Source organism: Choloepus didactylus, chromosome 6 (assembly GCF_015220235.1).
Source record: "Choloepus didactylus isolate mChoDid1 chromosome 6, mChoDid1.pri, whole genome shotgun sequence".
Lineage (NCBI taxonomy): Eukaryota > Metazoa > Chordata > Mammalia > Pilosa > Megalonychidae > Choloepus > Choloepus didactylus.
In genome coordinates, this window is record NC_051312.1 from 118,539,679 (window position 1) to 118,562,761 (window position 23,083).

The 23,083-nt window shown below is 40.2% G+C and overlaps 1 protein-coding gene across 1 annotated transcript; it reads right to left on the reverse strand.

The window, feature by feature from the left end:
* Positions 1–3,671: 3,671 nt before the first annotated feature.
* Positions 3,672–14,288, reverse strand: MMP8 (matrix metallopeptidase 8). The gene is made up of 10 exons (XM_037841235.1): positions 14,099–14,288; positions 12,295–12,536; positions 11,448–11,596; positions 11,226–11,351; positions 8,409–8,570; positions 6,346–6,463; positions 5,536–5,669; positions 4,821–4,974; positions 3,953–4,056; positions 3,672–3,793 (listed from the first exon to the last, which is right to left on the reverse strand). The coding sequence occupies exons 1-10, from the start codon at positions 14,207–14,209 to the stop codon at positions 3,693–3,695; spliced, it is 1,401 nt and encodes a 466-aa protein (XP_037697163.1). The 5' UTR covers positions 14,210–14,288; the 3' UTR covers positions 3,672–3,692.
* Between the last annotated feature and the right edge of the window lie 8,795 nt (positions 14,289–23,083).

The window sequence follows — 23,083 nt, forward strand, 5'->3', positions numbered from 1 at the left end:
TTCTACTCTGATTCTTGATATTTTTCTTTTCTTCTTCTGAAAAATTTAGGAAATCTTCTCTTTACCCAGGTATTCAGAAATTTCATAATGAAGTCTCTTGATATGGGTCTCTTTGCATTAATATTGCTAGGCAGTGAGTGGTCCCTTTCATTTTGGAAGCTTCAATTTGAGAAAACTGTCCTATATTATTATTATTATTATTATTATTATTATTATTATTATTTATAATTTCTTCCCATCCATTTCTCTCTTTCTGTTTTAGGAATATATTGGGCCTCTGGGAGTGAGTCTATGTTTTTAATGTATTTACTATTTTCTATCAATTTTATTTTCTAACTCACTTGTTTAGTTTTCTTATTTCAGTTGTCATATTTTTAATATCTAAGAGACCTGAGTATCTCTTATTTATATATTTTTAATTTTTTGTATTTTGTTAGTGTCTTACGCATGTGAAATATGCCTTCTCATTTCTCTGAGAACATTAATGTTGTTAGTTTATTCTGACGTTTTCTTTTGCTTCCAAGAGTATCCCTATTCTTCAAAGTTTCTTTTTCTGGCCTCTATTTTTCACATTAGAAACTTTTTCCAAAAGTGTGGTGATTTGGGACTATCCAATCTATTTAAGAATGAGACATAATAAAGCTGATTGGAAGTTCTGTGTGCATGTCAGGGCTTGCCAACCGGCAGCTTCACTGCAGCGAGTTAGGTTCACTGCAGGGAGGTGTGCATTAGTTCAAATTAGATTTGGGTGAATATAACAGAAAACAACAAAATAACAGATGCTTAAATAAAATATTTTTATTCTTCCTCACGTAAAAGAAGTACAGATTTGGCAGTCCAGGGCTTGCATGGCGACTTCATGTCATCAGGGATGGAGGCAACATCTACCTTGCTATGTTGTCTCAAGCTCTAGCTATTGTCATTTCATCTGCATCATGGAAGTAGGAAGGTGGAGAAGAAGTAAACTCCCAGTCTCTTTCCAGAAGCCCCATACAATATCCTGCTTACTCTTTTTGGGGGGTGGTGGCATGTGGGCTAGAACTTAAACGCACGGCCACATCTAGCTGTAATGAGGTTATAAAACATCATTTTTTAGCTGGATGCATGATACCTCAAGTGAAATTGGGGTTTCATTGCAGAGGAGGAAGGGGACAATAGATATTAGGGTAGACAACCAGCAGCCTCTGCCACATTGCAATTTCCCCAGTGTCTGTATCCGTAAACCTTTTGTTTTGGATTGGCAGATTTCACCAGAGAAACTCCTCCAATATCCTCACATTTTAATCTCTCAGCAACAAAAACTGTAGGAGATGCCTCTGGAGCCCTGTGTCACATCCCCTGGGCACACCTCTGATTTTAGTAGCAGCGGTGGAGGACAGGTTGGTGTAATCTCAGACTCACCTTGCTCTGACAAAGTCCAACCTTGAGTACATGCTGTGTGTTCTTACACTTTCTGCACAGGGCATGGAGATGCCATGGGAGCCTGCTGGGTCAGCATTTGAGGACAGCCCTGAAGTATAAGAGAGCTAGCACTCCCAGGGACAATCCTCAATTTATGCAGGGTAGGAGCTATTGTATGAGAGCCCTCTCCTCCTCTCCACTGGTTGGACTACTGAAACTGTTCTGGAGGCTGCCCAGGAGGTCCTGGTGGAATTGAGTCCCAGTTGCCCATGGCGGTAAACTCAACCACACATTCTTACATTGGCGTTCCCCCTTTCCTGTCTCACTCTGCTTGTTGCTACCTCAGTCTTGCTTCCTGGGGCCATGTCCCAAATAAAATAACTGCACCAACGCCTTAGCTTGGGCCCTGCTTTTGAAGAGACTCAATCGAAGATTTAAAAGTAATCTCATTATTTTAATTCTAAGCATAGATACTTACATTTCTTGAACTCATATCAAACTTCAATGTAGAAGCCGGAAAATACCACATTATTAAAGAAAAGAATTTTTTTAAGGAAAAAACCAATCTTTCAAATTGATATTGCAGTGTACTTTCTATGACTGTACAATAAGGTAAAAGAAATAAAATGAACTCAGTGCTAATATCAAAAAATGTTTAAATGAGGTTTGGCCAAGAGTGCATCGTAACTACCTGGAACAACTAGCACGTGTTGTGAGAAGACAAATCTCTCATTTTTGTGAATGAAAACACTGACATTATGGGAAGTTTGAGAAAACAGGATAGTCCAAAATTGATTCTACTGTCAAAAATGCAATTCCCAGTTCTTACAATCCCTTTTGCCCTTGTTAAAGCGATGTAATGAGTTGTTTATGCATCCATTTCACTTTCCCTAGCACAGCCCTGGAGCATGTAGGTGATTAATTCTTGTTGAATAAATAAATGAATGAGGGAAATGATAGTTTTTACTAGTTTCTATTTTCTCATCTTAGAAATAAGTTGAGAATAATGTGGGGACATAGTGAAGGGAATGTTTTGAGGATATTGGATATAAAATATTTCATAAACTGTTAAGCAATATCCAAAAATTGATTATCAATAGTAAAAGAATTCTCATGAGGGAATAAATGGCTACAAATATATCTAAAATTTGCTATTTCTTATTTATACCTTAGATGAATTATGTTGTGATATTTTAAGAAATTATGAGGTCACAAACCAGTCATTTTAAAATAAAATATTTACTTAAAACCCATTTAATATATGAATTTTGGACCAGAATAAGGCACCAAGTTATAGTAAATTAATTATCTGTGGGATTTAAAAACTTAGAGAAAGAAAATAGTACATGCTAATGAGAAACATATTCTACAATCCACATATTTATTGTGTAATAAGCTGCATTATAGCCTAACAACTGAAAATATGACATTATAATGATTTTGATGTTAGATGGTGCATCATTGGTACCACATCTAAAGTTCCTAACAGAAAAGAATCATTACCAGTTTAATTCAATTCAATGAAATTTATTGAATTTTGTTCTCAGCACTGTTCTCTGTTCTACTTGTGCAGTAAGCCACTATAATCTGTAGTGTGCCCTCTTGATACCCAGGAAATAAAGAAATAAGGAACTACAGCTCCAACTAGTCCACTCCTTTGGCCTCTAGAAGGTGAGGGTGGGGAAGAGGCAGGACAGGAAGTGGTACTTCTTTCTGCTCCCCTGGTAAGATGCCTCATAATCTCACGGGGGTCTGACTTTGGCATTCTGTGTTGATTCATTTTCTTAAGTGCCAAAGTACCAGCCATATTTCTTTCTAAGAGTGGAAAACAACACGGCATTTTCTATACAGCAAAGAGGTACCGTCTATGTTGTTTGTAATCCTTACTTCAAACCAAAATCCAGGGCTAACTTGTGTATAGCAGATATTCTTAAGACATGTTTAAAGACACTTAGGACTGTATGAGCATTTTAGAAATTGGATAAGCAAGTAATGAAATTCTGAATATTGAGGTGACAAAGAGGGCTTACTCTCCTGTGGTTCTGTTTTGTTGGATTCACTAACTTGGAATGGAATATGTAAGAATTGAATCAGCCTCTGCAAACAGTGGAGTATTTCAAACATATTTTCATTAAGGATAAGCCCAATGAATACAGTGAAGGCAAACAACCTGAGTTATTGTTAAAAAAAAGGATAAGGAGGACACAAAATAATGAACATGAAAATTGGACTTCTCTACCATTGATATTCAGAAAATGGATTCAAATGTATTCGATTTTGCTGAAAGTTTATCAACAGTTAAGCCATCTGTTGCTTCTTTCAACGCTAGTAACTCTACCAGCATCAATATCAAATGTATAATATGTTGGTCCACTGAAGAAAAAGAAGAAGTCTATAAAAAAGAGAATTTGTTGAATTAGCTTGCAGAGGCAAAATCTCAGACGTTTTCAATTAACCGCCCCCCCATCTGAATGTAACATTCAAGTGCAAACATGTTATTTTTAAAATAAAAATTTAAACAAATCTGTTACTAGTCTTATTATCTACTTACAATCCTTCTGGAAAACTGCATCAACTCTAGTTCCTATTCCTTGAAAGACACTTGCTATGCTTTTGGGATAATCTGGATCCATGGAATGTCTTTGGTTGTCATATCTGATGAGGAAAAAATATCCTGTTTTAAGACGAATGCAATGTAAAATGCTAGCAGTTTTCTTTACATACTTTCTGAATGTACTTTCTAAAATGCTTCACATATATTTTTACATTCAGCCCTCACAATGTCCTATTTACTGGGGTTAAGAGTGGTAAACTAATATCCTTAAGGGTACATATGTATTTATATAATATACGGGTATCATTAATACTAAAACAGGTTTCTGATTCCTAAAGCATGTTATTTCCAAAATAAAAGCTTATATTTTCTAAGGCTTTTACTTAACTGGTACAAAGTACAACTCTGTGTGTGTGTGTTTGTGTTGTGTGTGTGTGTGTGAGAAAGAGAGGGAGGGGGGGAGAGAGACAGAGAGAAACTATAAATAATAAGTTCATTTTGGGCACCAAGTTCTGTAGGCTAGTTACATAACATTTGCTTGAGTGTGTCAGAATTTTACTTCTAAAGGAGATTTAGTCTAACACTTTCTTTACATCCCATATTAGTGCTTTTTAAAGTTAGTTTTGTTCCATGTTGTGGAATCCTCAATACTACTGAGCAAGCATTTTAGTTTATAAAAAAGAAATTTTCAAAAGCCATAGCAACACCAAACATCTTATGAAAAAGAATATATTCTGACTTAAACCTATCAAATATGTATTTTTTAAATCTTCAGATGCCTGAATTTTTCAAGATTTTTAGTGGTTTATAGTCAGGGAAAAGAAACACAGATTCAACCTTTAATTGAAAAAATAAATTACCTTACCTCCAAAATTGGTTATTTATGAAGAAGTATGTTTTTCCCCTGTAGGAAACAGCTGCATCAATTGCTTGCACACTACTTGGGAAGCCATAGTTTGATATATCCCTGGGATAACCTTGCAGAATATCATAGCCATTCAGAGCCCAGTATTGTTTGCCTGTCAATAATTCAGGTTATGTGTTAAAGTTCTATTCCTACAAAATAATGTACAACATTTCTTACCTAAATTCATCATAGAAATTAAAATGGAACAAGTGGTGTTTGAAAGACAAAGTGCTGAAGTTAAGACTATGGGATTATGATATCCCTTGTGGTTCCCCATCATCTATAAAAAAATTCAAACTTCTTAGTCTGTCATTTAGGGCCTCACTGTTGTTTGTCTCATCTCATATGACTTATATAAAGATTAATTTATGGCCTTGGGGAATCTTAGAATATTATAGCTGGGACAGGGCTGGAGGAACACTAAAGATGGTCTAATGTTGTCTTCCCATTTTGTAGATGAGAAAACTGAGGCCTGAGCAGGGTACAGTTTGCTCAACGTCACACAGCAGTTAGTGGCAGAGATGAGCCTCAGCACAGGTCTCCTGACAAAAGCCTGACCAGTATAATCCTCTCTCGTTGGCCCACCTCTTTGGAACCTGGATGTGACCACAAAGAAGCCTTGCCCCTTCTCTTCAGGCAGAACCAAGATAAGGTGAAAACCTCAGGCAGTTACCTTTAAATACGAAAACTAGGTCACTTTCAGAATCCTCATAAGCAGCCTGTATACCACTTGGCAGGGATGGCCAGAAGAGAGAAATGAAGTCGAGTTCGACGGTAGGTAGCTGAGGATGCTTTCTCCAGAAGAACCTCATGGATCACAAAGAAAGAACCACACATACAAAAGCTTAAATAGTCTTGGTCTAGAAATGGTACCTTGTAAGATTGTTGGGAGGATATAACAAGAGAACACAGGCAAAGTTCCTAGGACAGTGGCCAGCACATGGCCAGGGCTCATGGCGATGTCCATCTGGCCAGTATACTCTGCATTGTTCCCTCCTTACACATTGGCAAATCCTGCTTTGTTAGTATCTCCCATTACTGCTCCCAGAGGATCATAAAATGTTGACAGTAGTCAATAGCAAATACACTCAGCCTGTGGTTATACAATCACAAAATACCCACTGGAAAAGTGAAAAATTCAAACAGGTGATTGTCCCCACAGCTAGTTAAGTGATAGTTTTCATTTACTTAACTGATTTTGGATGGAATTGAATGTTTTGGTATCAAGTAAACCCAGCCAAGGCATACCCAAACAGATAGAGCCATGTCTGTTTCCATCACCACAAACATCTGAATGTTTGTGAATCTTTGCATTTTTTCCTGTTTTTTTTTTTTCAGTTACCCAGAAAACACTATAAATCCCAATTAAATGCATATATGTAGAATTCAGAGCAAAAGCTGAGTAATCTGTGACTTAACTAGAATCCAGTTTTAAGTTATGCCAGTAAGAGAAGTCAATGAAAGGAAGAATTCAATCTTTTACCTGTTTTGAAAGAAAAGTGTTTCTCCACGGAGTGTGGTGATGGCATCAAATGTCAATCTGGGGTCACAGGCCGTGGGTGTGCTTGGTCCAGTGGGTTGGACAGGGTTGTCTGAAGGCCCTTAAAAAAAAAGAATTTTTTATAAGCATAAATCCAGCATGACTTTTAGGGTACTTCAGACACTTCTCAGGAAGGGGAAGTGTCTTCATGTGAAGAGAGATTCTACCAGACTATCTCAAGAGGCATTAAAATTTTGCTCTCTTAAAAAATTTTTTTTAAAACTTAAAAAAAAAAAATAAGCGTATTGATGGACTTCACAGCCAGTTCCAGGTAAGGTTGTGAAGTAAAGACATTTGAATTCATTACCTCCACTCCTGTATTTTCTTTCTTCTAGCCTAATCCTGTCCTTCTACCCCTTCTTGGTGCCTCCTTCCCCTTTTTGGGGGCACTCAGTATCCACTTCCTCCTTCCCTACCAAAATCTACTTTCAGGAAAGGATCTGATATCAGTCTTTTACACCATAGTGTAAATCTAAGTCACATTTAAGCAATATCTTTTCTATAAGTTTTCATATTTTAATCTGTTTTCTCATTGTAGATGAAGGACTATGCTGCTTGTTGGGAGAATTTAAAACATTGCAGAAGAAGGAGGTGTTGGGGTGGCAGAAGACAAGGAGTTGGGGTCTAAAGGCAATTAAGGTAGGACTTCTTATTCCTAGAAATTCTGCTGTCACGAAAACAATTCCCTGGTTGTGGTACTCTAGCCTCCTTGTTCTGTAGTCCTGTCCCACCACAGTGAGGAGAGTGCTTTCCCCCATTCCACTCCATTCCATTCCATTCCATTCCACTTCACTCCACTTCACTCTACTCCACTCCACTCCATTCCACTCCACTCCATCCCATTCCATTCCATTCCACTCTGTTTCATGGAGCACTAAAGCCCTTCTCTAGTTTCCTGTTCGTCTGCACAGCCACTAGGAGGCAGGGGAGGAGAGATGCAGTGGTCTTACCCAGGCAGTAGTTCTATGACAAGGCAAAGATCCCAAACTCTTCCCCGAAAAGTATGTCATGCCTTTGTTTGTTTGTTTTTTTAATATTTTTATTCTGATAACATATACACAACCTAAAATTTCCCATTTTATTCACTTTCAATTAAACAATTCATTGGTGTTAATTACATTCACAATGTTGGGTCACCATCACTACCTTCCGTAATCAAAACTTTTCCATCCTTCCAAAAAGAAACACCGTACCAATCAATCAGACCTTTTAAAGAAGTGTTCCTTTTTCTCACCATATCCCACTTCCAGTCCCCTCCCTCCTCTATAGATGACAATTTTAATTGTTCAATATATAACTTTTTATTAGTATGTATTATTGGAAAAGGCTTGTTTTGCCTATATGCATTTTAAATTTGCGTAGATTTATATACTGTGTCTTATGTATCGTTCTGTTTCTTTTTCACTAAGCATAATGTTTTAAAGATCCATCCATATTGTCACTATGGGTACATCTAATGCAATGACTCTGACTGCTGCACAGTACTCTGAGGTGGGCATCCATCAGATGTTATCTGTTCATTCTTCTCATGCTAGATCCCTAGAAGCCCTTCAACTTCCACCACCACAAACGGGACTTCATTCAACATCCTTGACATATTTATGAACATGTGAGAATTCCTTTAGGAAATATATCTAGGAACAGGATTGCTGTATCAAAAGTTCAAGTTACATCTTTTAAAATTATATAAAATTTGCAAAGTGCAGAAAAGAAGGAGTTGGGGAAAAAAACCACCACCACATAGAAACAACTACTGGAAACCATTATAGTGCATTTTTTCCTCATCTTTTCCTAAGGTGTTAATAGAGGTTCAGCCCCACCCCCCTGCCCCTGGGCCTCCTTTGCTAAGGCTACCTGAGCTCCTGGCAACTTGCAGAGGTCAGTTTGAGCTTGCCCAGAGGACAGAATCTGAGAGAAGAGCAAAGGGAGGTATGCCCAGATCCTCGGCCTGCTGGGCCTCTCTCTTGGTCCCACCACACACCATGGTGCCCTTCAGATGACCTTACCATAGATGGCCTGGATGCCATTGATGTCGTCTTGAGAGAGCAAGAATGTGCTGGGTTCCCTGAAAGCGTAGTTGGGATACATCAAGGCACCAGGGTCAGAGGAGTGAGCGAGTCCCAGAGAATGGCCAAATTCATGAGCGGCAACAAGAAACAAGTTGTAATCTGGAAGGCAAGCGTGTGTGTTGAATGGCTTCCAGTGGAGCCAAGGGTCTTTGGAAATATGACCTCAAGAAATGCCGCTTCCAAATCAAAACTGCCTGGAGAAAGAGCCCTCCCCACCCACGTATTTTTCACACTTCCTTGAGGTACATGAAGAAATGGAGATTGGGAGGAGTCAAGCTAGGAGTCAAAGGTTGGGATTTGGTGAGTATGAGCTTCTCATCAAATCTTAGAACTCAAGAAAAGCTGTCTTTATTCCAGTTCCCATATTTTTTAATATGTGACCTGAGGCTTGGAGAATTGATGGCCATAAGACTAGTTGGTGGCAGAGCCATCACAGGTCTCACGATGCCAGGAACCCAACTCCTCCTGTGCCCCTACACCCACCCCTCTTCAGTCTTGGGGCCTCAGCCTCATCAGTAGAATGTTAGTGAGCAGGTAGGTAAGGACTTTGCCAGGCAGTGCAGGAGCCCAGAGACAGGGCTGACTCCTGTCAGCAACTTATCACTCACAGCCTAGCATCTACTCTTCCCTGTTTCTGAACTCTCCAGCCAGCTCTGAAATGCTCTTTATCTCTCTCTTCCCCCATCTTTTAACATCCACTAACTTAGTGCCTTTCACAATTGGGAGCTTAAAAACTTCCAAGTCTCCTACTTCCTATGAAATAAAGCCCAAGCTCCTGTTCCTGGCTTTCAAGACCCCCACTTCCTGGCTCCAAACACACATTTCAGGGCTTGACTTCTTGCTTCCCTAATGTGGCTCCTTCCCTCCAGCCAGTAGGTGTGCCTTCTCCCAAACACTGCATTTTTCTACATGCTCACTTTTCCTAATAGTAAACACAGTTACAGAGTACCTACCGCATGCTTGGTAGTATCCATTTGTAACATTTAATTCTTATGGTATTTTTGTTAAGTAAATATTATTAGAAATATTTTTACAGTGAAGGAACTGAGGCCTACATTTTGAGTATCTTGTTCTCGGTCTGGCTGCTAGTAAGTTGTAGAGCATGTCTAATGGCAAAACTGACACTCTTACCACAACATTCATCTTCCTGTTGATAATTAGCCTACTAAAATTCTACCCATCCTCCAAGGCTTGCTTTACTGATCCTCACATCCTTTCATTTATGTAATCATGGGTGCATTTCAAAAAACATCTTTGAGTGGGTGGAGTACTGTGTGTTGGGGGGTGTAGGGGATTTGTCACAGTTCTCTGCTCTCCAGGATCGCATAGTCTAGAAGGGGAGGTGCATGTGCAAAAAACTTGAATGCACAGAATAATGAAGGGAAAGCAGCTAGAGAAGGAGGAACTTATTCTTTTGGGATTCTCAGGAGGAGGCCTCATTTCCACTAAAAGACAAGGCAGAAGGTGGCATTTGACATAGGATGGAAAGATGAGAGATTTTGAAAGGTGGGGCTTGGGGTAAGAAGAAGGGCATTTTGGGAAGGGGAAGCAATGTGAGCAAACTTAGGGGAAGCTGGAAAGCACAGGGTGTGATCTGAGAACAGTGAATGGCCCAATGTGGTGCTTATGGAATATGAAGACAAGCCAAGAAAGACGAGGATGGAAAATCACCAATAACCCTCAATGCCAAGTGATGTGTTTGGACCTTATTTGGTAAAAAATATGTAAACACTGAAAATTTCAAGCAGGAGAATAACATGATCCAAGCTGGGCTTTCTAAAGACGAATCTTGCCACTGTGTTCAGAAAACTTAGAGGAGCTGAGATTGGAGGTGGAGTGTCAGTTAGGAAACTGAATCATTTAGTTCAGATAAGAGATTATGACCATCTGAACTCGTGAAGAGTTATTATTTATCTTGGGGTACATGCAGCTGCTAGAACAGGAACATAAGTGGAATGGAAACTTACAACATATATGTTGGGAAAATGGCAGGAGGAACAGGTGCCGAACAATGGTAAAAGGTGCCTCTTGGATTATTATCTAAAGGGTGCTATGTGGTCCGTGACTTGTGAAGTGTCACAGGGTCTGGTTATACTTGTCCTCAGCCTCTTTTCTTCCCTTCAGGTGGCCTAGCCCATCTTATTATGAGCCTTCTCCAGAAAGGAGTGCTTTGCTAGGTAGGAACATACACAAAAGAACTCTGAAGATGCAATAACTGGATGAAGGAGAAGGCAACTGCTCTTTTCTAAATAGGGCATTTTCTAAATTAACCCAATTATTTCTGGATTTGCAAAAGCAGGGAACTTTTCCAAACCATTAAATTTCAAGATATTAAAAGAAAGACCCCCTTTTACAGCAAACTTTTCCTTTAAAGGGCCAGATAGAAAATACTTTAGGTTTTGTGGGCCATCTGGTCACTCTCACAACTACTTAACTCTACCATTATACCGCAAAAGCCATCACAGACAAATGTGAGGGCTCTGGTCCAGTAAAACTTTCTTTATGATAATGGGGCCAGGCAGGATTTGGCCATGGTCCATAGTTTTCTAATCCCCTGCCCTAGGAAACAAGGTCAATAAGTACCTTCAGAATTATTTTTAACCTAAACTGATGTAATATCTTGAGGCAGCAAAAATTTTAAATGTTCAGTTTGAGTGAGTTTGAAATGTCACAATAACTTGAATGTGGGCTTGATTCTAATGTGGAAAAAGTGAGTTCAAAAGCTGCATGAAGACATTGCCTTGGTTAACTTACTTGAAGAGTTTTTGGTCCATGTTTCATCTGCATCAAAATGAGCATCTCCTCCAAGACCTGGGCCTGGTTGGAAGGCATGAGCAAGGATTCCATTGGGCCCATCAAATGGAGAATTGTCACCATGATCTGAAGGAAAAAAAAAAAAACAGTTCATGTTAGGCCCTTGCCTATCCACAGGTTCATCACAGATGGTAAAACTGAGCATGGCTGCTTTGAGACTACCTCCTCGGGCAAACTCAATCCTGATGTCTGCTTCGCCCTCTGAGATCCTGGTGAAGGTCAGGCGTGATGCACGACTCCAGAGTTGAAAGGCTTCTGCAAATATACTTTCCACATCAGCATGTGACAACTGTGGGGTATAGTTTATAATCCTTCAAAACGAGAAGATGTGTGAAGAGTTCATTATTATATAGGACTGCAGCCTATCAACATATTGAGTTGCTGTGCTTTGGAGTGAGTTGCCTATGTGACGTGCTACCACTGAAGAGACTACTAGAAGGGGGTGTAGGATTCCAGCTTGAGGACAGAAAAGGGTTCGTGTCTGGATTTCTACCCTTCATAACTCTAGGATTTTTGACAAGTGACTCAATGTCTTTAAACCTCAGTGTCCTTATTCATAAAATGAGGATAATCAATAGTGTACCTCTCATGGAGTGCTGTGAGGATTAACTACATGTAAACCATTTAGTTCACTAGCCAGCAAATAATAGTATTTTATTGACTATTATTGTTATAATCAGTGAATATGAACAACCCTGAACTATATCCTCTCTGGGATGTTTAAACCTTTTTTGGATCCTAAAGTGAATGCATAGAGAGACAGCCTCAAAATGCCAGTGTTCTCTTTAGACAGTTGGAGAAGGAAGAGAAACTTGGCAGGACTTGGAGTGGAAAGAATCCAAGGAATCCCTGCATTTTCATTGTCATACTCATTCACTAGGATGTAAACTCCATGAGTTTATCCATTTGTCCCTGGGGTATCCCAAGTCCTAGAACAGTGTCTGTCACATCATAAGAGCTCAGTAAATACTGACTGAACGAATGAATTCTGAAACTCAAGAAACATCACCTGTAGGTCAGGTCAGTTTTTTCCCAGGGTTTTCCAGGGGTTATCATAAAATCGCCCGTATCAGGCACCCCACAGCGAGGCTTTCCCATCGTCTCCAGGGTTTCAGCATTTGGCTTCCCTGTCACGTTCAACCCAAAGAATTGCTGCATTTCCTTAAGCTTCTCAACAGTCACACCAGAGATGATCTTCCTTTCAGACATATGTCGGATCTTTGGCAATTGGTAGAACTTTTCTAGATAACTCTGGACAAAGACAAACACAGAACGGTATTTGTGAAATTACCTTCAGTTCTCCGGAAATTTTACATTCCTTTGTAAGTTACTCCAGATATCAAACCAGGACTGATAGCCTGACACAGCCACAGGCTGGCACTGAGAACAGTTCCAACTAGGAAGACCAGATGCTCTCTGTTCAGTGCTCTAGTTAATGTTCATGCATAAATATCAGAGTTTCCTAAGGGATGAGGACCAAGTAAGATATACAACATGCTGCTGTATGTCAGGAAACTGTCTTGTTATTTTTATAAAATAAATTAAAGCCAGCATTTACTGACTTCTCTTGAAGTATTAGCTGCATCATTTAGATCATCTCTTTTAATCCTCCAGGAGAAATGGAGGCTCAGAGAGAGAAGATTACAAGCCAGGTCCCAACTCACCGTGTTGCCTCTGAAATGAAATTGACAATTTCAAAAAAGGAACTCCAAATGTGTTTTTGGACAATGGTAGCATCACTGGTAAAGGCATTTTACTCACCAAGGCAACTCTTAGGAAAGGGGAACGCTCATTTGGAAGTAAAGGTGCTGAAGGGTGTTGACAAGTCCATCATATATGACTCAGTATCTCACCTTATGCAGCCTGTGAGCACCTGCACCTTTAGGTGACATCTGAAAGAGCACAGGCTTTGAAATCAGACAGCTTTGGGTTCAAATCTTAGCTCTGCCACTGATTAATTGTGAGATGTTGGGCATGTGAACTAACTTAAGGTTCATATTTCTCATTTCTAAGATGGAAATAATAATAATACCCACCTCACAGGGTTGTTGTGAGGATTAAATGCAGTAATGTTTGTAAAACACTTAGCAGAGTGCCTTGTACAGAGTAAGCACTCAATGAACTCTAGTTATTAGCCCCAGGGGTTACTATTATTGTTGTAAGAGATAACAAAAAATAAGTGACAAGAATGCATTTGTGTAATGTGAAGAAAAAATTGCACGTGCAAATATGTAACAGTATTCCCTTTTGTTTCTTAAAAATTTGGTCTGGCTTTCATACTGTAAAACAATGGGAAAAAGCTGTTGGCTCTGTTTTTATAGTGTTTTTGAGAGTTTATAAACAGCCCTGCAATTTGGTGCCTGGGAAATCTGATTACATAATGAGCAGATTTCTGCTTTTGCACCCAAGGATTTTTGGCCATAAAGGAGAGTCTATATAGGGAACACCAGACGTGGTGGCTGGGTCACAGATAAACTGAAACGAAAAATCATAGGTAACTGAGAAAGAAAATCATTTACTTTTATAATTAAAACCATTCCCTCTAAAAGGGTTCCTAAGCTGGAGGCAGCTCGGCAGCAGTACTTTCCGAGGCTTTGAAGAATACAACTTATTTTCGTGCCTCAACTTTTGGAGGGGCTACTCCTTGCCAGCTTGGAACTCTCCAGGTCACCAAAACAAGATGTTCAGCCTCAGGCAAATCATCCAGATTATTTCCTTCAGACTATTTTAGCTTAAAATAAAAAACAACCCACATGATTTCCTTATAATCAGCAAATCAAACTACCACCCCAGGTGACTGGTAATTGGTTTACCTGAATAACTTTGGCATTTTTCTCATCTTGGTCTTCAGGAGGGACAGGAAAGGCCTTGGAAAGCTGCAGGTGGAGTAAGAGCAGAAGTGGAAGAATCCTCAGATTTGGCATGACCTTGTTTTCAAACACAACCTCCCCCGACCTCCTCCTCTGCCCGTCCGGTTCGGGACCTTCCCCTGGCGGGAAGTGCCCAAATACACAGCATCATGTCCCTGCTCTCTTTTGGCCCCTTATAAAGCTATGTCTTAAACAGTTGCTGCATCAGGAACATGAAGCAACACAGGTTAATTACACTCCGACGATTTTGCAACTTTATAACGTGATTTATTACCCCAAAACGGGGGAACTTTTCAACAACAACAATAACAAAAAACCACACTTTGCTGCACTTTGCTTTTGGGGCTTTTAGTTAGATATTTACTTTGGCAAAATTGTCTGGTCGAGGAAAAGGAACACACAATAGGAGACTGGTCCTGACGTTACATGGACAAACAGCAGGTTTCTGGTTATGTAAGATGCTGAGGCTATGCTAATTTATGCATGGGGCGTATTGTTGGATTAGCGGTTGGTATCTTGGGACCAAGGAGTCCAACTGGAGAATCCCTGAACTCGCCCAGCCTGGTTGTATATGAAGGGATTGTGTGCCTGGACGTGCTGTCATCAAACATGGTTCGTATTGGGGTCTAGCAGGGGCCTCTAGAGAATGTGATTTTGGCATCAATATGTTAGAAAAGCCTTGGTCTGTAAGCTGGATTTTCCATGGGGAAGACAAAGAGAACAGTGCTGACAATGATAATAATAAACATTTGCTGAATATTTATTACATCCTGGGTAGACATGAGGTACATATATTACCTTGGTCTATCTCCACACAGTCATGGCATAGAGATGCTATTATCATCTCCATTTTACAGAGAAATCATGTTCAGAGAGGATGGACGACTTGTCCAAGGCATGTGCTTAGTTAGTAGAGGAGCCAGGATTCAACCCCAGGTGTATGTTTATGGAGACTGAGCTGGTCTTGCACATCAGGCTCTGCTGTATAGTCTCTACTTGATCTGCCAGCAGCAGCTCAAGACCTGCACCACTGGGACACCTCAGCTAACGTTCATGGAGGAGAGACAAGAGAGAGGGAGAAAGGGCTGTCTTATATATTCCCAAAGGAATAAGATGCTGAGGGGATTTTCAGACAGTGTGGCGATATAGAGGGCTGTGTTGCTCAGCACCCCTTGAGCATGCTTTCAAAATCATGTCACCTGTCCCACTTATTGTGACTCTACTTGCATGTAGCTTATGTTTTCATAAATAGCCTTTGTGCCCATTCACTTACATATATGTACATATTCTCTGCAAAGGCAGATATTCTTGTGTATAAATACAAGTCAACCTGCATGATATATATCATGTGTTAATATGTGAATAAATAATGTCCTTGTTTGAGATGCTACAGTAAGGAGTTCAGTTCCTTCCTGATGCCTCTCAGGAGCTTTGTAAATATCCAGAGAAATGTGTCCTGGGCTAGAGTATATTTGAACAGCATGATTAATGTTCATGGTATAGGTCTCTGCATTCACTTGACAAATATTTCCTTCTGTCTATCATGTGTCAAGTACTGTGCTGGGTACTAGCTTATTGGAGGTAATAATTATATGATGAATTATGACATCAGGCAGAAAGTGGTAAGTGTCAGGTATAGAAATTGAGAGAAAATGCGTGGCGTCCAGAGGAAAGAACAGTGGTTGGAGGAGGAGGGACAAGGAAGGCTTCATGAGGGACGGAGTGGTTTTGAATGGCTCTTGGAGGAGAGGTAGAATGTGAACATGCTGAGACATGGCAGTTAATTCCTTGTATGAATGTGGCAGCTTTTCCCCCATGTTGTTCAAGCTGTTCTCATCTTGATCATTTTTGTCTTCCCTGGGTGCACCACTTAGTTATGATGTGGCTTCCTTCACGCTAGGTCATTAGTGAAAATACCCTTTATATTGAAGGCAAGTGATTTAACATTTATCCACTGTGCATTAAGTTATTTTGACACTGACTTGTTTGCAGATCCATCCTATTTTCTCCTGTGTGAATGCTGTGTTAAAAAGTGGACTTGCTGGGTAGAGGCCTCTGTCAATAGATCCAGCCCTGTGGCAGTGTGAATGTAGGGGCTGCTTGCATTTAAGTCTGTTTTTACTAAAAAGATCAAACTGAGCAAACAAATTTTAAACACACATAGTGGCTTTATTCCCTGTAACATGAGTTTCAGAGCAAGTAAGATGGTAGAAGAAATTTATTCTTGGACAGAGACAATGCAAGGCCGTGGAAGATCTCCCTGTTTCCCTAATACCACCTCTTAGGGAATACTCTAGCCTGACTACCTGGCAGGCTGTCCCATTGCAGAGTCAGCTATGAGAGAAAGGGAAGGCTGTATTTTTTATAGCTAAGTTTACTTTTATGCCCTAAAGAGATAAAACTGATTGTATAGATACTCTCTTTTCTGTTTAAATAAAAAAGAGTGCATTCAACCAGCCAGGGTGGGCATAGGTAGCATGAAAAGCTGCCTGTGGATGTTTTTGTGTGGCTGAATCTTAAAGGAAGAGTAGGAGTTTGCCAAAGGGGAATGTGAACCAGAGGAGGGAATAACATGAGCTAAATACAGAAATATACCCTGTGAAGCATATGGCTAATTTGATTAATATAAACCAAGGAAAAATATCTTCTGTATTATGCATTTTTGAACTCCAATAGTTAGAATGGATGTCTACACATATTGATCAAGTTAGGGTAATTCTGGGGGCCAGTTGTAGTGCAGGATAAAGAGCATTGGATTGGACTAGCTGGTTCTCATTGAGGTTCTGTCATTTCCTACGTATGCAACTTTTAGCAAATCTTCTAACTTCTTCTGAAGCTCCACAGAACTTCCACATCTATAAAACTGATATGTTAACATCTCCCTTGTGGGTATCATGAGAATTAAATGAGATAGTATATGTAAAAGCTCTGTGTAAACCCTCAAGTGAGGTATCCTTTTTATATTGTGGATGTGATGAAGTTAGGGCCGTATTAGTTCCTTGTGACCATTCTGTGAATGTTAGCAATCTTTAAAAGGTCCCCTTTTCCAGAAAGAGAAGTGCTTCAAAGTTAAGCCACCAAGTGATGAAGTAACTTCCACAGCACTTCCTTCAGTACCCAGTGCTCCCTTTACACAGAGCATAATGGTTAAGTTCGAATTGCACAAACCATTATATATTAAGCACTGTGCTTTGTTGGCTGTCTCTACTCTCGAGAGGGAAACAGATGAGTAGTGTCTACACCCTGTAGGACTCTGTCTTAGATGTTCAGTACCTATTATCTCCCTTATGCTTCATAACAACTTAGGGAAGTGGGAGTTATCTCCATTTTGAAGATAAGGAAACTGTGATTCTGAGATTTGATTCAAACTTACCTTTTCATTTACCCTTCCTGGTAACCACTTTTTTCCCTCAGCAAGGGCAAATTCAAAATAAGGCAATGGTTTCCAGTCTTGACTTTACAACAGAATTTGTATTAAAAATACAGGTAAGTGAATGACAATCTCTGGGGTGAGGCCCAGGCACATACAGTTTTAGAAAGCCTCCGGGGACTCTGAGAATGAGCTGAGAATCTCTGTTGTAAGAGAGGATTGAGGATATACAACAAAAAGCATGCTTTGTAGTCTGATAACCTTGCTTTCGAATGTTGAATGTACCATTTGGTAGCTGAGAGACCAGGAGCAAATTATTGAAGGCATGAATAGTGGTGATTAAGTCCCTGCTCACTGGGTCCATCCCCTGTTATCCTCCAGGCATGTTCCCACCAAGGCTCTGAGTGGGAGGGTCAGCCACTCTTATTCTGCCCCCTGATGACTCCTGCCTTGAATTTTGTTGCAATGGGTCAATGACAGGTAATCTTTGGAGACAAGGCAAGTTGTGGTGCTGGCTCTCAAAAGCTGTTTTTTCATATACTGAAGTTAGGTAAGGTTTTCAATAGTTTGTCCTACAAAATAAGACCCTAGAGTCCCCAAAGTTGGTGGCTCTTCCAGTGATCCAAAGGAACCACTCGCCCAATTCATTATTTCAGTCTACAGCTACTTATTTTCATCTACTATATGCCAGGTGCTGTGGAGATATTAGGGATGCAATAAAAGGCAAAAGGGGCTACAGTTTCTGTTCTTGAGAAGTGTGGAGTCATGGAGTCATACTAATAAATGTGAGATAATTTCTCCAAGGAAAGGGAAATGAACTCTCAGAGAGCATATAGCAAAGGCTCTGATCAAGAGTAACCTCTAATTCAGGGCTAAAGAATGAGTAGGAATCAAGTAACTAGGTGACTCAGGGGGAACAATATGCAAAAATGCCAGGGGTCACGTTTTGCATCCCTATTCCAGGATCCTCCAAACCCCAACTTAAATGTTGCCTTTGTCATCCCATGAGCACTTGCTTGGTTCTGGGTAGCCTGGACTTGGTTGCTTTTGTTTGTTTGGGACTCTTATTCCATTACTCACTTCCTCTTCTGCACACAGAGAGTGATACTGGATTTCCAGGGTCTCCTTTCACAGGGAAGACGGGACCGAGGACCCTGCCAAGGTCAGATGAATGTCCTCGACTCTCTCCACACACAGGATCATTTCTTCCAGGGGGCCCTCCACACCCTCACCCCTTTCCATCCTCCTGCTCAGATCAGTTTGCTGACAGATGTGCCCTTTCTGTTTAAGCAAATAATTCAAAGAATAAATAGATCTACATGGAAAAATACACTGAATATATTAATTACATCAAAAAGTAGTAAAAATATAGAAAATTATGTGTACATAGGGTCTGATTCCTTTTTTTTGAATTCAGTTTTATTGAGATATATTCACATACCATACAGTCACCGTGGTGTGCAATCAACTGTTCACAACACCATCATATAGTTCTGTATTCATCACCCCTATCTATTTTTTGAACATTTTCCTTACACCAGGAAGAATCAGAATAAGAATAAAAAATAAAAGTAAAGAAGAACACCCAAATCATCCCCCCCATCCCACCCTATTTTTCATTTAGTTTTTTCCCCAGTTTTCTACTCATCCATCCATACACTGGATAAAGGGAGTGTGATCCACAAGGTTTTCACAATCACACTGTCATCCCTTGTAAGCTACATTGTTATACAATCGTCTTCAAGAGTCAAGGCTACTGGAGTGGAGTTTGATAGTTTCAGGTATTTACTTCTAGCTATTCCAATGCATTAAAACCTAAAAGGGTTATCTCTATAGTGCATAAGAATGTCCACCAGAGTGACCTCTTGACTCCATTTGGAATCTCTCAGCCACTGAAGCTTTATTTCATTTCATTTTGCATCCCCCTTTAGGTCAAGAAGATGTTCTCAATCCCATGATGCCAGGTCCAGATTCATCCCCAGGAGTCATGTCCCATGTTGCCAGGGAGATTTATACCCCTGGGCATCAGGTCCCAGGTAGGGGGGAGGGCAGTGCCAACACTTACCTTTTAAAAAAAGGGAATCAGACCCCTCCCAGTCAGTCTGGTGGACATTCTTACGCACTACATAGATAACACTTTTTTTTAAAGCATACGCAAAGTAGGGATTAGAAATGATTGTGAATTGTCTGAGGTCACACAGCTAACAGATGTCTAAGGTGAGGTGGAGTATTTAGGATCCAAATCAGATTTCCCAACTTGGACTTTAAAGGTCTTTCCATTAAAGCTCAACAAAGTGATGAAAAACCTGGTGTTGACCTTTTGCCTTAGTGGCTTCTTTAATTCAAATGTCACATTAAGGTCATTATTGGGATTCTCTCATCCTACTTCCTCCAAATTCTACCAACTGTGGTTTCCTAGAACACAAGGAAAGAATATTGGAAGACCCTGAATTGGCAACTTTGAGGACCCTCACAGGCAGCCAGTCTATCTCTAACGTGGATTAAAGTCTGGAGACTGGGGTTTGATCCTGTTCTACCATTTACTCAAACTTGGACAAGTTCCTTCATCTCTCTGCCCTTCATTTTCACATCCCTGACTGGTCACTTAATGATATGGGATCCTGGGCAATTCCCTTAATGTCCCTAAGTGAATTTCCTCATGTATAAAAAGGTGGTAACAATAGCACCTACACCATAGGAATGTGGTAAATATTAAATGAGGATATGCATGGAATGTGTTTAGTACATGGTCTAGCACATAGTGCAAAACAACAGATAGGACTTATAGTTTCCTGACATTTGGATATGAAACCTCACAGGAGACAATGTGGGTTCTCATGAGATGATAAGTGAAAATGCAATTAATAAATTATAGTGCTGCTCAAAGGGTTTATTTTATTTTTTAAATATTTGTTTTTAAATACTCTAGTAAAACTGAAATACATGCTAATTTGTAAAACAGAACAAAAACCAATTTCAAACAATCAGAAGAACAAAAAGTGTGAAGCTTCCTAAACCCTTCAGTCCATCTCATTCCCTGCCTCCAGAGGTGACCATTTACATTTTGATGTGTAACTGTCCAAATATTTTTTTATGCCTTATTGCCAAAGGTTAAAAATTATTAGCTGTCGGAGAAGTTTCTAGGACTATATTGCAGCCCTAGTGTATAACTCAACTCAGAAACTCAAAGGTTAGGCTAGCATAGAGGGGAAGAAACAATTGTTCTTATTCAAATCAAGGAAGATTAAATCTCTCAAGCTCTTAGTCATGCTGGTAGCTGTCTTGCCTATATAAAACCAGTAGGGGACGCCAGAGTCCACTGGGACAGTGAACTCTCTCAACTGGTCAATTGTCTGCTTTGAAATGGAAAAGTAAATGCAGAAAAAGGCCATTATCTCTTTTAGTGAGGATGGGCCCACAGGTTGAGGGAGGTAGGTTAGTTGGAGAACTGGGCATTAGAAACTCAGCCAAGGCTCATTAAAACTGATTATTTTCTGTAGGTGAGATTATAGAATGAGAAATGCTACAGAGTGGCCTAAGCATGAGAGTTTGTCCTCCATTAACAGAAGAGCATCTTCTTAATGTCATGTCGTGGGTGGCAATATTAGATCACTTGATGTGTTTTCACACAGGTAGTCATCACACAATTCACTTGAATATGCTTCGGGCTTGTTCTACAACTATTTGTGAGTGGTCTTAAGGCAGCCAGACATGCGCCAACACATGAAGCCTTCTCAGTTGAGAACATCTCTACAAATTCCATGGATAATGGGTTGGAGATAAATCTGTTTTGGGAGGGGGATGGGGTGCTCCTCAAAGTCCAGACAGCAACATGCCATAATTTGCTTTGGGGCATGGTGAAAGGAAAAAACAAAACAAAACTAAGTCTGCCAAACAGTTGAAGATCTTAAGAGCTTGAGGCCTAATTGATGACCACCAGCCCTCAACAGGAAAGAGGTCCAGAAGAACCCGGGAGATAATTAGCATTTGAGCACAGTATGGAAGGAAACAGAAATGATTTCTATCATGTATCTCCTCCACTATTACCCTGGTGTGACCCACCATCATCTCTTTCTGTGATAAGAGGCTGTGCCAGTTTGGATGTATTATGTCCCCCTAAATGCCTTTATCTTTGATGCAATCTTGTATGGGCAGACTTATCAGTGTTGATTAGATTGTAATTCTTTGAGTGTTTCCATGGAGATATGACCCACCCAACTGTAGGTGATAACTCTGATTAGATAATTTCCATGGAGGGTTGGCCCTGCGCATTCAGTGTGGGCCTTGATTAGTTCACTGGAGCCCTAAAAGCTCAGACAGAAGGAGCGAGCTTGCTACAGCCAAGAGGGACACTTTGAAGAACGCACAGGAGCTGAGAGAGGAGCTGCAGATGAGAGACAGTTTGAAGATGGCCATTAAAAGCAGACTCTTGCTCCGGAAAAGCTAAGAGAGGACAAACACCCCAAGAGCAACTGAGAGCAACATTTTGAAGAGGAGCTGTGGCCTAGAGAGGAATGTCCTGGGAGAAAGCCATTATGAAACCAGAACTTGGAGCTGACGCCAGCCATGTGCCTTCCCAGCTAACAGAGGTTTTTTAGACGCCATTGGCCATCCTCCAGTGAAGGTACCCGATTGTTGATGTGTTACCTTGGACACTTTATGGCCTTAAGACTGCAACTGTGTAACCAAATAAAACCCCTTTATAAAAGCCAATCCATTTCTGGTATTTTGCTTAACAGCAGCATTAGCAAACTAGAACAGAGGTCTTCTGATTTATATTCTTGCTTCTCTACAAGTATGCTCAACATAACACATTTCTTTGCTCAAAACCCTACCATGGCTCCTGATTTTGATTTTACCCAGGGTGAAAGTGAAAGTCCTTGCAATGGCCTACAAGGACCTTTCTGATCTGGCCCCTCTGTCACCTTCTGACCTCAAGTGCTACCACCCACCCCTTTCATCACTCTACTGCAGCCACACTGGCCACCTTGCCTTTTCCTAAATACACCATGCACGCTCTGTCTTAGGGATTTGCACTGGCCTCTGCTGAACACTCTTCCTCCAGTATTCACTCGGCCAATTACTGTCACTCCTTCAAGCCTTTGCTTGGGTGACAATTTCTCAACGAATCCTAACTTAACTCTCCTACTTTTACAGCAGTCTGTCAACATTCCTCCCTGGCACACTTCATTCCCCTTATCCTGTTTACTGTTCCCTTTTTACCATAACATTTATTATCTTTCTATATACTTCATATCTTAATTATATTTACTGTTTGTTGTCTGTCTATTCTGAATAGAATTGTAGGCCTCATGAGGACAAGTGTCATTACTTTGTTTACTAAGTATTCTCCCAAATGCCCAAAATAGAATATCCACATAGAACGTGATGAATAAATATTTGTTCAATTAACACGTACCAGAGTCTGTCTGTGCAGTGAACTGTTTTGTCAGGTCAACTGTTTTCTTTGAGAGACTGCTGCATGCTATTCTGGTGTATATGTATATACACACATCAAACACAGTCTATTAATCAGTTACCTAACAAAAGACACCCAG

Excerpts from the sequence above, each read along its gene's own strand:
- MMP8 (XM_037841235.1), bottom strand. The coding sequence starts at position 14,209 with ATGCCAAATCTGAGGATTCTTCCACTTCTGCTCTTACTCCACCTGCAG. Across the intron at positions 12,537-14,098 it reads AAAATGCCAAAGTTATTCAG|AGTTATCTAGAAAAGTTCTA; the intron begins GTAAACCAATTA and ends GTCTTTGTCCAG. Across the intron at positions 11,352-11,447 it reads GATTGAGTTTGCCCGAGGAG|ATCATGGTGACAATTCTCCA; the intron begins GTAGTCTCAAAG and ends TTTTTCCTTCAG.